Genomic DNA, 14,714 nt, shown 5'->3' on the forward strand with positions numbered 1-14,714 from the left:
GCTTCAAAGTAGGCAATATTTTTCCATGTGATACATTGTGTATGATATTTGTTTTATTAAGGCAGACTGAGGACAAAACTTTCCATTCCTTTTCTTCTTAATTTCAGTTCTGAGAATGGAAAACCAAAAAAAAAAAAGAGTAGTGCTACTCTGCTTGTAAACAGGTATATATTATTCATACACTTACACACACTCCGCCCCGTCTTGTAATGGAAGTATACTAAATTTGACACCTTTATTTCCTCCTTAAAGGGTATTAATTATTACACTTGTCACAATCTCTTTATGTATTTCAAAAATATATCAATCCACACACACACAAAAAAAAAAAGAAGCAGCAGCCGTCCAATAAATTTCAGTATACAAAGCAGCCCATAATACCATCCACACTTCTTACTGCTATGTGCTGGCGAGCAGGATATTAAAAGAAGTCCCTCATGTTTAAGTATAATGGTAGCAGAATGCAGCCTGTTCATTCGTATTTGACATTAAGAGGTTATTTATCTATCTCCCTAAAGAAAGCCCATACAGTCTTTCACACAGAGCAGACAATAAAGAATAATATGATTTCTGTTTACTGAGATATCAGCTGGTATTTCACTCCAAGCTGACAGCCTATCACTGCAACAGTATATTAGACCCCAATCTGGCATCTACAAATGTCAAGATTAAAGACGAAGAAGAAGAAGAAGGAAAAAAAATAAAAGCTGGCGAGAAGCACACATGTAGTAAATTCTTAAAAAAGAAACAAAGTTCACATAAGCATATTTGAGCCCAAATCAGTGTAATATTCAACTGTCAATCTCACAGATCAGCCAGGGAGCAGCAGTGTCTGCAGGATGGGATAATAGAATTTCAAGCAGATGTTCAGGCAGGGTTCTAATTCTTACTCAACTCCCCTGGTAAACATTTAATTTTTGTATTGTATGCAAGTAAGGCGAGCTGCACTTCATCAGAAGTGTATTTAAAATGTTAATATTTTATAAGATTGCTTATAGGGTGATCTCTCTCTCTCACTCTCTTTTGTCTTTCTGAATTTAGTACAGCACACACACATATATATATATTTTATATATATATATATATATATATATATATATATATATATATATATATATATATATATATATATATATATATATATAAAAAACACAAACATGTAATTAATTTTTTAAGTAGCAAACCTCACAGAGGTGGACAGGTTAAACATTTTATCAAGCTGGAATGCCTAATAATGTTTAGCATTGTTTTATTACAATTATTACCTGAAATCTACAAATCTGCACAGACTTCTATCTATATAGATTGCTTATATGATTGGAAAAACAAATCTGACCTTTTGGATTAGCAAAGGAGGCTGTCCAACTAAAAGGTTAAATATTCCATTAAAATCCAGAAGCGTCTGGCAGCCTGGCCTCCACGTGCATCAGGTCCACAGTTTAATTTGTGCACAAGGGCGCTTTAATAAGCAGTGCTGTATCTGACAGGTGCTGTTTATACAGGTCAAGAGAAATTAGAGCAAATAAAGATTTGAGCCCAACGTGTATCTGCAACTTGTGTGTTTGAAAATCCTGAATGGGCTTCCAAAGATTTCTTTTCTTTTTTTGTTTCTTGGTTTTAAACTGCTCCTGTTCTCATGTCTGGATTCTCTAATCAAGGAATGTCAGCAACTACTGAACAAACAGATGTTGCTGATTAATTTTCACCGCACCAGAATTAGTACTTAAATTAAAACAAAAGAATTCTAATAGCCTTAATAAACAATTCATGATTTTGCTTCGAAAACAAATGTTAGGTTCCTAGTAGGCTGATGTTTTCCTGTCTATTCACAATTGATTCAACTCTCCAAGTACACTTTTTTCTTTTTTTTTTTTTTTTACACAGGGCATTTATTATATTTAGCTCTCTGAGCAAAAGAGTATTTATTTCTTGCTACAATAATTTATAAAATGCGGAAGCACCCAGAAAAAGGGGTCTAATCAAGTTTGGAAAAAGTGCTTCCTAGTACCTTTTACTAGGCTATCCATCCACCCATTGCCCAACCCGCTGAATCCGAACACAGGGTCACGGGGGTCTGCTGGAGCCAATCCCAGCCAACACAGGGCACAAGGCAGGGAACCAATCCTGGGCAGGGTGCCAACCCACCGCAGCTTTTACTAGGCTAACAAGCTGTTAATCATACAAGTTTCTTTTCAAGATATGTTAGTTTCTTTCTCCTCCTTGGGGTCCCATCTGGACCACCACATACATGAGCTGAGCTAAAAGTACCTGGGTAATTTCTCCTACCCTCTGTAGCTTGCAGTGATAAAAAAGTAAATATGTAAGCCCATACTGTCTGGTGTTTAACTATCCTCTGGCAACCTCTGGAATGAAGAATGCAGAAGCACGGCACTAAGGCAACTTGTGTGGCACCATTTAGGCCACTGGAGAAGTTACACAAACACCAGAACGTTATGATGCCATCTCCTCACATGTTCTCTCTGTACTCCTCACTGTGATGCTCCTCACCCTATCAAACGATGTTCCAACATTCAGGTCTCTTTAGGCCTCACACTATGGACAAGTGGCAGCACACCAAAGAGTGCCATTTTACCATATGCTCCTGACATCCTCTGATGGGTCCAGAAAGGATTAGATGTACATCCTGCTGAATTCCCTTTGTACGCTACAAGCTGAGACATCCCATATATTATTTTTCCAAATATAAGGAGAATTCCGAGCTTTAAAATGAGAAGTACATTAAATAAAAAATAAATGGAAATCTGCAGCTACCATTGTTGGGTTTTGTGTGCCGTTATGTGAAACCCCTGGTGGGCTGGTGCCATCCAGCTACAATGTCTGTTCTAGCAACTCTTTAAAACTTGTATATAGTGTCACACACATGCACATGGGAGGCTGCTAAAGGGTCTAAATGACAGTAATTCCATGCCAGACCAGGGGGTGGCAGAGTGCACTGATCTTTTCTCTCACTTTTCTGGAAGACCATTCAAGGGAAATTCCACCTGGCGCTAATGACGTCACTTCCGATTCAGGACCCTTGGATGATGTCACTTCCGGTGAAGAACCCATGACTGAAGAGACTTCCTGTTCCGGCCCTTTTGATGACGTTACGTCCGGGTCCGAACCTATGGAGGAGGACCCTTCTGCTTCCGCCCTCGATGACTTCACTTCCTTTTCTGGCCTTTAAAGCCTCCATATTTGACTAACCTAATCAGTTCTGTTTTGGACTCCGTTCTGAGCATACCAGTGCAGCCAGGGAATATTATACGGGTGGCTGCCCCAAACCTTTTTATGACTCTTGTATTTTTCTATTGTCACAAAAAAGCATCTAAAAAGAAGGAACATTTATAAATGTGAAATAGAAGAATCCATCCATCCATTATTCAACCCGCTATATCCTAACTATAGGGTCATGGGGGCCTGCTGGAGCCAATCCCAGCCAACACAGGGCGCAAGGCAGGAAACAAACCCCGGCCAGGGCACCAGCCCACTGCAGGGCAAATAGAAGAATCATTTGCTGGAAATTTCTGATTTTTCCAGGCTTAGAATTTTGAACTTTAAAGCAGCAACAATGATACTTGACTTGGCATCTAAACATCATGATTACATATGTAAATTAGTCACCTTGAATGTTAGGCTGAGAGTGCTTATATATGAATAAGATGACCCACATGTGACATAAAAATAAACCTTTATAACTATAATATATTGTTTTTTGGTTACTACAATGTGGAAATAACCTGCCAGTCTTTCATGTACAGAGAACAGTGACAAAAAAGATTTTAACATGAAACAATCACTCAGCAATATGCGAAAAAGGTTGCCAATAGGTTTAGCATACTCAATTGTGGATAAAATTAAAATTAAAAATGCCTTCTGAATTGAAAAGTAATTTTGTATTTTTTTTTTCAGATAAAGTTAATGTACATTTTTCTCATTTTAAGTAACGAATGAAATCCTTTTGCTATATCGTTATTGTAGATGAACGAGGATTTGTCCAATTAAACAAGATAAGACAACATACTAGCATTGTAGTGTCAGACATCACAGAAGATTGGGTATTGCTCTAAACAGAACTGTTAAACGGTAAGGAAATATTGAAAATCCAAGACTGTCTGCTAAACAAACAAGATTGTATTCCAATGAGGTCTGAGCAGAGCACAATCCCAAAATACATTACCCATTGATGGAGATGCCTGGTGATATCAGATACAATTTAGATAAAATGAGTAAAAACGTGTGCGTGTGTAAAGTAAAATTTTGAATTGAGATAGATCATATTTTGCATGAACTTAGTGAAGGTGAACTGTTATCTGTCTATATATATATATATATATATATATATACTGTATATAAAAGTCAATGTATGCGTGTATGCTTGTATGTCCCAGAATCACTTCCAAACGGCTGGAGCGATTTCATGAAACTTGGTACATGTTTCTCATTGGTCGACTAAAAATATTATAGGGTGAAATCAACCCTAACCCACCCCCTTCTGGGTAGGGTGGTGGGGGTGATCTTACGGTCTTGTATGCATGTTATCTTCCAGTTGACACTCTGAACAACCACCAGAGGGCGAACTTTAGGTGACTGCTAGTATTCTTTATGTTTGAGCAGCACCGCGCCCATTGCTTTTGAAATTAAATAGAGTTGGCCGGTTCCGAACATCAACTGGATGATAACATACACACAAGACTGCAAGCATATTGGCGAGTCTTCATTGTTTGTTAATTTATTTTTATTTTTAAAGTTGTGTTTTTTTTAAAATGATATTTTTCTCAAACATTAAAAATGCTGGGTATTTCAGCTAGTCCATTATAAAGTACTGCAGAAAGACATACAACACCTCCTACATAAAAAGGCAAACAATATCATTAAAGAGTTCAGCCATTCTGCACAGTCGCTTTTCTCACGCCTCAATTTGGTCAATGGTACAGGGCCATTGGCCAGTAGATTCAGGGGCAGTTTCATAAGGTAAGTTGAATTATAAGAACAAATATAGGATTTTTGCTACTAGCCATGGTGCCTGTCAAAGGCAGGTAATAGAATATTTCCTATTCTCTTGCCCTGTGTGTACCTTCAGCTCCTTTCTTCTCTATTTGTGTGTGTGAACATCTCCTAATGTGTGCACCGTCTTCTCAAGCAAATTCCCACAAAGCCTGCTTCTCACACTCTGTCATTATTTTTGAGGCACCTTTCTCACCTCCTGTCTGGTTTTATTCTTGCTGTCTTTTAAGGTGACTCTCTTAGCATGCCTCGTACAGCGTTACTCCTTTTCATGCATTTCACACTCATGCTTCTTCTTTCATTGTGTCACCAAAGCCAAACTGACCAATCACAACAAAGCCAAACCAACCAACAGAAGTGCACTGTTTAGAATGTACAGCTATAGTTTGGATATACCAGCTATAATTTGTCACAGCTACAAATTAAAACTGCTATAGTATAAGGTAAAGTTGACTTGGTTTCTTTTTGGAAAAGTATCTTGCATAACTAAATAAAAAAACTGATGAAAGATTAAATTTAAGACACAACAGTTTAAAGCATGAACACAGTGTCACTATATAATATTTAAAATCTTAGTATCAAACATTTTGAGAGTTTATTTTCAAGTTTAGGAATATTTGAAAAAATATATTTTAAGGGTGTAATTGACATCATTTTGACTTTCAAGTGTCTCCAGCACCATATTCTAAGCGCTAATCCGCTGGATTTCTGATCAGTCGGTTTACTTAATGGTAGCATTGTAGGGAAATGGTGCAAGATTTTCTCTCTATCACTACGCAAGAAGGTATAAATTCATATTTGAACTTCTTTCTCCCGCAGTCTCCTAGTACATAATATATTTGAAATTAAAAAATTGAAAAGCAACTGCAGGGGTTGGAATTATTCAGTAACAGCTGCAAGATACCTTCAAACACTTTTATCTTACAATACGTAATTTACACCTGAAAAGCAAAAAACAGAAAACATGGCAAGAGAGAGGTGGAAGACACCTGAGCATAAGAATAAATCTACTACCATATCTTACATGCCGTCTGAAAATTAGTAAAACAATAACAATGAAAACAAAAATACAGGTAGAAATGATGTTTCCACGCTGGGTGTTCTTCAAAACAACTAATTAGTAACAGCCTTTTTATCTGCTTTCAGCTTTAACAGAGCTGGAACAGCAGCCACAGGTGTAAATGAAGTGTTAGTTGCTCCCTGACTAGCAATTAATTAAGAACAGTTTTAATAAACTCATTCAAAAAGCAGAATACACATCCTAGAGCATTTTTGAATCTGTAAAGTGAATGAATACAGAATGGTAAGGGTAAAAACTTTTTTCAAACAGAGAATTCAATTAAAAAGATTAACCTCTGACTGCATGCTTACTTGGAATTAACTTCCAATTAACTGACTGATTGATCACATAGAATTGGAACTGATTAAGAGCTATACAAATCAATGCAAAGCTTTAGACCTGCCAACTTTCCAAAAATAATGGTTTCCTAATAATTTCTTCAATCACCTTTCATATAACTATGTTAATCTTTTATTAAATATTTTACCGTTATTTGTGAATTTATGTGAAGTACTGCATCTTAACACACTGCATCAGCCACATTACACTTCTCCTCCTTTGAGAAAATTTCATGGCTTTCCAGTAAATATCTTTAGTAAAAATATTCTGTGCTTAAAGGTACTGTTTGATCTAATTAAAACGTATTGTGTAAAATAAAAAGAAAAAAATTAACCTGCAATAGCAGCTGCCATGCATTATCTTTTTTGTGTTGAACATGAATCCAAAGCATCCAACACAAAATCATCCTTGTTTTTTTAAATTGTGTTATTTTCCACCCAAGAAACCATCTCTGGTATCCTTTACAAGAAACCATATTAACTGATGTGCACATTCTTCTAGAGATTTCAAGATTAAAGGCTCCTAAACACCTTCTGTTTATTGCACCAAAAGGGCTCATCTTGATGTGTTACCTGTGGCAAAGGTGCTATATAGGTGTCGGCCCAACACAGACTGACAATGGAGGCACGTGAAGAAATAAATGAAAAAGGTTTTTTAATTTTTCTTCAGACGTGGGGCGCATCTTCCTCGTGTCCCACAGGCCCAACACAGTCCCAAAACAACACACAAAGTAAATCACCCCAAACCACACTCTTCTTCTTCTTCTTCCTCCTCCTCCTCTACTCCTCCCAGGCACCTTCGTCCTCCTCCCGACTCTAGTGCGCTGAGTAGTGGCCGCAGGCTGTCTTTATAGTTCACCCAGAAGTGCTCCAAGTGGCAATTAACCTCGAGTAGGCTGCACTTCCGGGTGTGGCTGCGTTGCCGCCCACTCGGGCTCAGGAAGCCTTGCAGAGTCCCCTGGCGGTGGCCATGGAGCCCAACTGGGATGAGCTCCGGTGTTCCAAGGTATTGGTCCCGATGCAACCCAGGGAGACTACCACCAAATCTTCCGGGGAATGTACTGTGCATCCCATGGCTGCTCCCCCGGATCCAGTATCAAAGGGGCGTCCTGGCCGGGCATGGGTCCCAGCCGTCCGCCACATACCATTCATTGGTATTTCAATTTAATTATATAATTACTATTACAGGTTTTAGAAATGTAACACATAGTATAAGACATAAAAATAGAAAAGATATATATTAAGATATGGTACAGTTATTAATACTTTTGTGTTCCAGCTCTGCACTTTAGGGTTAAAATACAGTAGTCTCAGAGAGCTAGACGTATAAGTCTGGCAACAACCATGAGTGAATTGTGCTTAAAAATGGGTAGGAAGAATTAGGCGGCTCACTGAGTGTCACATTTCTAAACCAATCCAACACATCATGAAGATGGAACTCAAAGTAGGGGTGGTGATTTTGAACTGCAAAGAGTAACGTTCTTGCAAACATCGTCCGATAGAAAGCAAGCTTTTGATTCTAATAAACTGGCTACAGTTGAAAAGACTCCTGAAAAGGCTCATATTAAACATATGAATGTGTGTCGTGTGTGCAGAGAACACATTGGATTCATTAAAAATAAGCATAACCCGTTCAAAGGAAAAACAAACATTTTTGTAAAATCAGATTATACTGTACTTTGGCATTTGAAGGCATCGATGGAGTGCTGGTAACAGTAAACTACACTGTTTGTTGTCACAGGTGCTGTGTGTACTTTCTGAGTCGATGTGAGATTAACAGAACTGGCAGCTATGCTTCTGAAAATGTGAGTTGCAAAATATGAATTTGAAGTTAACTGTGTTTCACACTCCATAAAAAGGTAGTGAAAAGGATCGCAATTAAGGGAGATGATAATGGAGTGTCACAGGAGATGCAGATTTTAGCATTCAAAATGCCCAAACCACTAAATATGTACAGTGCCTACAACTCAGACACTCCAGCAGACCACAGTTCTTATCATTCTGTTTGCTGCTGATATGCCATATAGCGATGCAACAGTCAAAACAACAGAAAGATATCCCAGGAGGCAGAAGTACCTGCAGTGGTCTACGTCTTTTCCCCCCTCTCTTCGTTCTCTGTGCTCATTACAATATACAATTTAATCATTGATTTTGCATTACCTTGTGCTACTGAGCTCCTGAACTGATAATAGCAATTTTGGCTTTCTATTTTTTTCATTGTCAAGTCTTTTGTTTATTTTGTTTTTCCTTTTTCCCTGTTTTTTCATAGTTACTTTATGTATTTGTCTAATACGTTTAAAGTGCATGGAATAAAGGAAACTGGGAAAGGGTTCTTAGGAAGAAACCCTGTAGATTGAAACTTAACAGCAGCAAATTTCACCTCTAACCATTACAAACATTTTAACGAGTTGTCCTCAGATGTTCATTCTGGTTCGAGAAACACTTATGGCCCCACAAGACAAGGGTGAAAGTAAAGTAAAAAGTAGTGTGGTCACTACTTGTGTGGAATCTCCACATTTTCTCAGTGTTCCTGTGTATACTCTCCAGGTTCTTCTACTTCTTTCTTGCATCCAAACACATTAGGTTAGGCCAATTGGTGGCTCTAAATTATTTTGACATTAAGGTGTGAGAGTAATTTTATTCTGTGACAAGTTTGGTGCCTCATGTACAGTCTGCATTGCCTGCTACCATGTTAGGTTCTGGTCACTGCATTCCCGTACTACATAAGGAAAGACTGACAAGAATAGGCCATTCAGTCCAACAGAGCCCAACACAATAGCCAAACAGAGCTCATCAATCCCAATGCATGTTCTGCAAAACATAATCAAAACATAATGTATTAGAATAGGTAGGCTTGGAAAACAAATGTCTCAGAAGTCTATGAACGTGATTGTGTCTGTTTAACATGTGTGGTGTGCTATGTTTGATTTTAATTAATTAATATACAGTATTTGTAACTGTATACGGCACTCTGAACTTGTCAATGGAAAGAAAAACAGTGCATTGTTTTGTAGGGGATTGGTGGGATTGAACTCTGCCTCCCTTCAACTCTTAAACTTGATAAGTAAGTTCCACTGATGGATGGATGGATGGATGGATGGATGGATGGATTATAGCATACAATAGTTAGAGAGCATATCTAATGAACCAGACAAGAGAATAAAATAAGCAAAATGGTTTAATACATAGGTGGCGCAGTGGGTAGCGCTGCTGCCTCGCAGTTGGGAGACCTGGGGACCTGGGTTCGCTTCCCGGGTCCTCCCTGCGTGGAGTTTGCATGTTCTCCCCGTGTCTGCGTGGGTTTCCTCCGGGCGCTCCGGTTTCCTCCCACAGTCCAAAGACATGCTGGTTAGGTGGATTGGCGATTCTAAATTGGCCCTAGTGTGTGCTTGGTGTGTGGGTGTGTTTGTGTGTGCCCTGCGGTGGGTTGGCACCCTGCCCAGGATTGGTTCCTGCCCTGTGTTGGCTGAGATTGGCTCCAGCAGACCCCGTGACCCTGTGTTCGGATTCAGCGGGTTGGAAAATGGATGGATGGATGGGTATAATACATAAGTTGCAAAAATTTTCAGTTTGCCTGACCAAAATCCTGTGCTATGGCTTTAAGCAATAGTTATTTACAGAACCATCATTGCTAAACAAATATTTGCCCCAGCTATGGTACCTTCTATGTAAGTAGTGCAGTATAGTATTTTTGACCATTCTCATTGCAACCCATTGTACTAAACAGTGTTGTAGAACTTGTCTTTCATTTCCTATGGGTCGTGCCGAGGCATAAATTACAACTGAATTGAATGAGAAAGGGTCGCAAATGGTTTGCGGAAAGGCTTTTGATGGGTTGCTGCCTGCATGGCTGACACAAACTCCCAGGACTGTCAGCAATACTTCAGGAAGGACCCAACCAACCATCCCAAACCGAGGATGATGGTTGGTGGAAATTGTCCATGGGGGACACTTCTCTCCCTGGACAATTGTGGTTGTGATTCTCCAAGAGGGAAGGACGATGTTTGACGGAAAGGCGCGATGATCAGTTGCTGCTGCATGGAGTCGATGGGTTGCAAAGACACAAAATAGGCAAAATTGGGTTGCGAGGAAAAAAAAGTGTAAGAGCCACTGCTTTAAAGGAATACTCCACCCAATAAATTATGTTTTTAGGTATTAATGTTACCCATGTAGTTTATAGCGTTAGCTGAGAAAAAGTTTTAATCTCATGTTTTCATGCAGAGTACACTTTTTTTTGTAGATCAAACAGTTGATAATTTTAAATAAAAGTAGAGTTTGTGGAATTATAACACATATATGGTAAGTAAAAAGAAAATCATTATCTTTCTTATCATTTTTAAAATGCAATTGCTATTAAAATAATATTTACCAAAGGTTGTTGGCAAAAGGCAATAACAAAATTTAATGCTGATCAACTAAGAAGTATGAACTTTTATTACCTTGTCAAGGGAGAACGTCTTGGTGAGGGCAAATCCCCAGCCCTGTTCAAAAGCTCTTCGGATCATAGCTGTGCTTGTTGTTGGTGGAGCGCTTGCCAGGCCAAAGGGGTTTGGAAATTTCAGCCCTGCCATTTCTACGCTAATATCAACCATGTCGATGGGTGAGAAAAACAGAGGAAGTTGAGGACTGTTGGACACGGTTGTGCCTTGCAGTGACTGTAAAAGTTAAGCAGAACAAAAAAAATAATTATGTAAATAAAGGTCTGTGTTGATCATTTTGCTTATTTCAATATTTTACTATGTCTAGATGGCAATACCGTGCAATAATATAGAACAATATTAACATTTAATAAGCATATCTTAATGAAGATTTGGGCCAAAACATAAAATAAAAATAAAATGTCAGCCCTATTCTCAACATTCAATATAAGGAGCCAAGCTCATTTCCAGTGCTGTTTGTAACATATTCCTAGACTCTTCCTCAAAACATTTCATCCAATGTTAAAAAGCCCTTTAATAATAATAAAGGAAAAACAGTCTTTTCATCTTTTTAATGACCCTAATTAGTAATCTATCTTTTATTTCCATTCTATTCAACCTCAATAGCCTTTCTTTATCCTTGAAACAGGCTTCACAAGAGCAGTTCATTCTTATCCAACCTTCTGGCCTCCTCTGAATCTGCAATTACTAAATACATGTCACATGACTCTTAATACACTTGACACAGGTGTATTCTGTCATCTTGAAAACATAGGTCTTGAAATTAGGCGTTGGAAATAAAAATAAATACATAAATAAAAGGAAAGACATTTTTATTAGAGATATAAAGTTCATCTGAATGCAGTTATATGCAAAAAGAAAAAAGTGTTGCACAGTATAAAGTCTTAAAAAAATATTGTCTTTTCACAAAATCTACAAATCCCTTAAGCATTCTTGAAAATTATTTGCATTCTCTATTTAGCATGAGTCTTTTTGGATACTTATAAAAGTGCATACATCTGATTACTTGACGAAAAAGGCAGTTGATAAGCAACCAAGCCCTTTGAGTGCTATTGCAAGAATATCAATGGCAGCTAGAAGGAGCTCTCCAATCTGCTGCCGCCAAAGGGGGGCAGCCCTAACCCTGAAAGCAATCTTAAGACTTGGTCAGAAGTCAAGGGGATTTAAAGTCACTCATAAGTAAGCCACAGTGGGGTCACAATTCACTGAAAAATCTGGCTGACAAAACCATGTGTGGCAGGCACTGTGTGCATTTAATTACTGATAGTTAATAAAGAATGGAGAGTTCAATCAAGTCGGGCCACTTCACATGTAGTTTTGATAACAGACAATCTGATGTATTGTTGCAAGAAAGTTTTTTCATTATAAGGCCAGTATAATCGAATGAATGTAATGAATCCAACAGGAAGCATATGTAATAAAAATAAATAAATAAATCAGCAAAAGGCTCTGCAAAATGTAAATGGTATATAGCACACAGGGTTTATAACTGAAAGTGGGAATAAACAGAAATGGGACAGATGGATGGATGAACATTTACAATACAATATAAATATGAGACTTTAAAATGTTGTTAGGTTGGTTTTACCTTGTAGAGTTCATTTCAAAATGAATTTTATTGTTATATCTCTTCTTTTTTTGAATATATTATGATGCTGTTTTGTTTTGCTTGGGCACCGCCACTTTCAGATTTCAATGCTTATGTTCTGATGATTCTCCTAAAAGCCTCTGGGAGAGCATGACATCTGATGCCATAATGAGCAGCGGTGCTTAAATCACCACACTTTATTCAAGATTGGATAAACTAAACCCTTGTCATGCTATCACTTTACAGAGCTCTGTGAGGCATTGAACAGAGAGGAGATGTATGGGATCAAAGAAGAAGAGATGGACTGAAAAAAAAATGAAAGGATGGGGTCCAGTGTGTACGTGGGTAGGTCTGTGGTTACAGAGCAGGTCATAAATTTCAGAGTGATTTACAGCAGAGAAGGAGAAAATAGACGTCTTGGTGTCTTGAAACTGTTTTTGGATGTTGGTGACTTTAGAAGAGAAGAAAGAAGCAAAATCACTAGGAGTGAAGGATGGTGGAACCATGAAAATACACAAGAATGGCAGCCACCTATCTCCAATTATTTCTCATAATAATTGCTGCAGACTAAAGAGCATCTTGCTGAACTGTTATATTCAAGGACAGTATGGTACCTTTAAATGAAGTTTAGTAACCTTTGTGCAATCTGCACTCACACATGCCCTCTGGTGGCACCCAGTCAATCTGCAGTTTTACTGACAGGTGTATTTGGCAAATTCATCTTCTAGGTAAGGGATATTTAGGACAACAGAAGGAAGCAAAAACTATATCAGACGTCTTCTACTGCAAGAACAGGAAAGCTAGGATGTTACTGAACTGGGCAGGAATACTATTACCAGAAAATGTCACCAGAATGGTCAGGGATCCCCTAGACCAGTGGTCCCCAACCTTTTTGACAGCAAGGACCACTTTATTAGATGCAAATTTTTCCACGGACCTCTTGGGGGGAGTGGGAGGGGGGGGGAGTTTTATACACAATTTACATAACATTTCTATTATTATTAAGTTATTAAGCAGTTCGCATACGTTTGCAACCTGAGATTTTTCTTCTTTTTTTGCATATAACAAAGACATATGATTTGCATTTGCCATTCCAACAGATTGCACATCACAAACATTAACACTGTTATCGTTTTTTTCGTGTCTGCCGTTTCTATAGGAGGGTGACAATGAGTTAAATTCCAATGGATGTTTTTCAAATGTTGACAAACAATAAGCAAAAGGTATCACTGAAAACCACAGAAAACAAAAACAGCAAAAAAAAAACTACGAGGAAAGTTTGAAGAAAGAATTTTTTTTACAATGTTTCTGTTTGGGGATCGTTGTGCAAACGTGCACATCTGAGCTGCGACGACAGATCTAACTGCTCTGTGGATGATTCATTCAGGCATTTCAAGGTCACTTCGTTGTAATGAAAGCATCTGCTGAATGTACTTCGTAGTAACGCGATTTCTATAGACTCGTGTCATTTGGGGAAACTGTCGGGACCGTAACAATACTTTGTTGTAGTACTCTCTCACCTCGGTCCCTCTCCTCTCTCTGCGCCGCTGCCAAGCCCCGCCCGCCAAGCGTTCTGAAAAGTCTGAGTGAGTCACCGTTGCCGGCAGTTCTCTCGCGGCCCGGCTGTCAGACGGCTGCGGCCCGGTAGTGGGTCGCGGACCGGTGGTTGGGGACCCCTGCCCTAGACTATGAGCTGTAACCTCATATACCTTGCATTAGGCAACCAGACAGATAACTTTAGTTATATAATATTTAATATGTATACATTTTCTGTGTCTTCATTTTTCCTTAAATTTTAATTCTTTACTAAATAATTCAGATACTGCCATACAGTAGAGGCACCATGGGCCCAGTTTAGTTAGCCTACGGACAACGTAAACTTCAATGGGCAAGAAAAAATGAGCTGTGCGCCATATAAAAGGAATGTATCCATTTAGTGATGGCTATAAACAAGTGTGAAAGGCAGCTTGCCCCCAGGTTGAAGAAAGTAAGTCTCCCATAGCAAAATGGAAGTCTGTTGGCAAAATATACACAGCAATCTATTCCCATATACAGCACTCTGTTTTGTTTATTACAACCTGATTTATAGAGAGTCAACGCAGTTCTCATTCAGAGTTTCAGCTCATTGTTTTCATTTTATAATATAAAATAGAAAAGCAAAAAAAAAAATTTCACTCTGAAGTTATGTACTACTCGGCTCTGTAAGAGCTTCAGCATTTTTAACATTTCCATTTTATACTGAAGTAATCACCGCTAAAGGTCACACTACTACAACACGTGTG

General features: G+C 38.4%; 1 protein-coding gene across 2 annotated transcripts in view; it reads right to left on the bottom strand.

Annotated features, from left to right (window-relative positions):
• The window catches only part of LOC114658374 (dihydropyrimidine dehydrogenase [NADP(+)]-like), a 1,245,381-nt gene that overhangs the window by 509,713 nt on the left and 720,954 nt on the right, over window positions 1–14,714 (bottom strand). For both annotated transcript variants that reach the window (XM_028810459.2, XM_051933021.1), the window contains one exon: window positions 10,845–11,060. In XM_028810459.2, the coding sequence (XP_028666292.2) occupies window positions 10,845–11,060 (216 nt within the window). The remainder of the gene's footprint in view (window positions 1–10,844; window positions 11,061–14,714) is intronic.

Source organism: Erpetoichthys calabaricus, chromosome 10 (genome assembly GCF_900747795.2).
Source record: "Erpetoichthys calabaricus chromosome 10, fErpCal1.3, whole genome shotgun sequence".
NCBI lineage: Eukaryota > Metazoa > Chordata > Cladistia > Polypteriformes > Polypteridae > Erpetoichthys > Erpetoichthys calabaricus.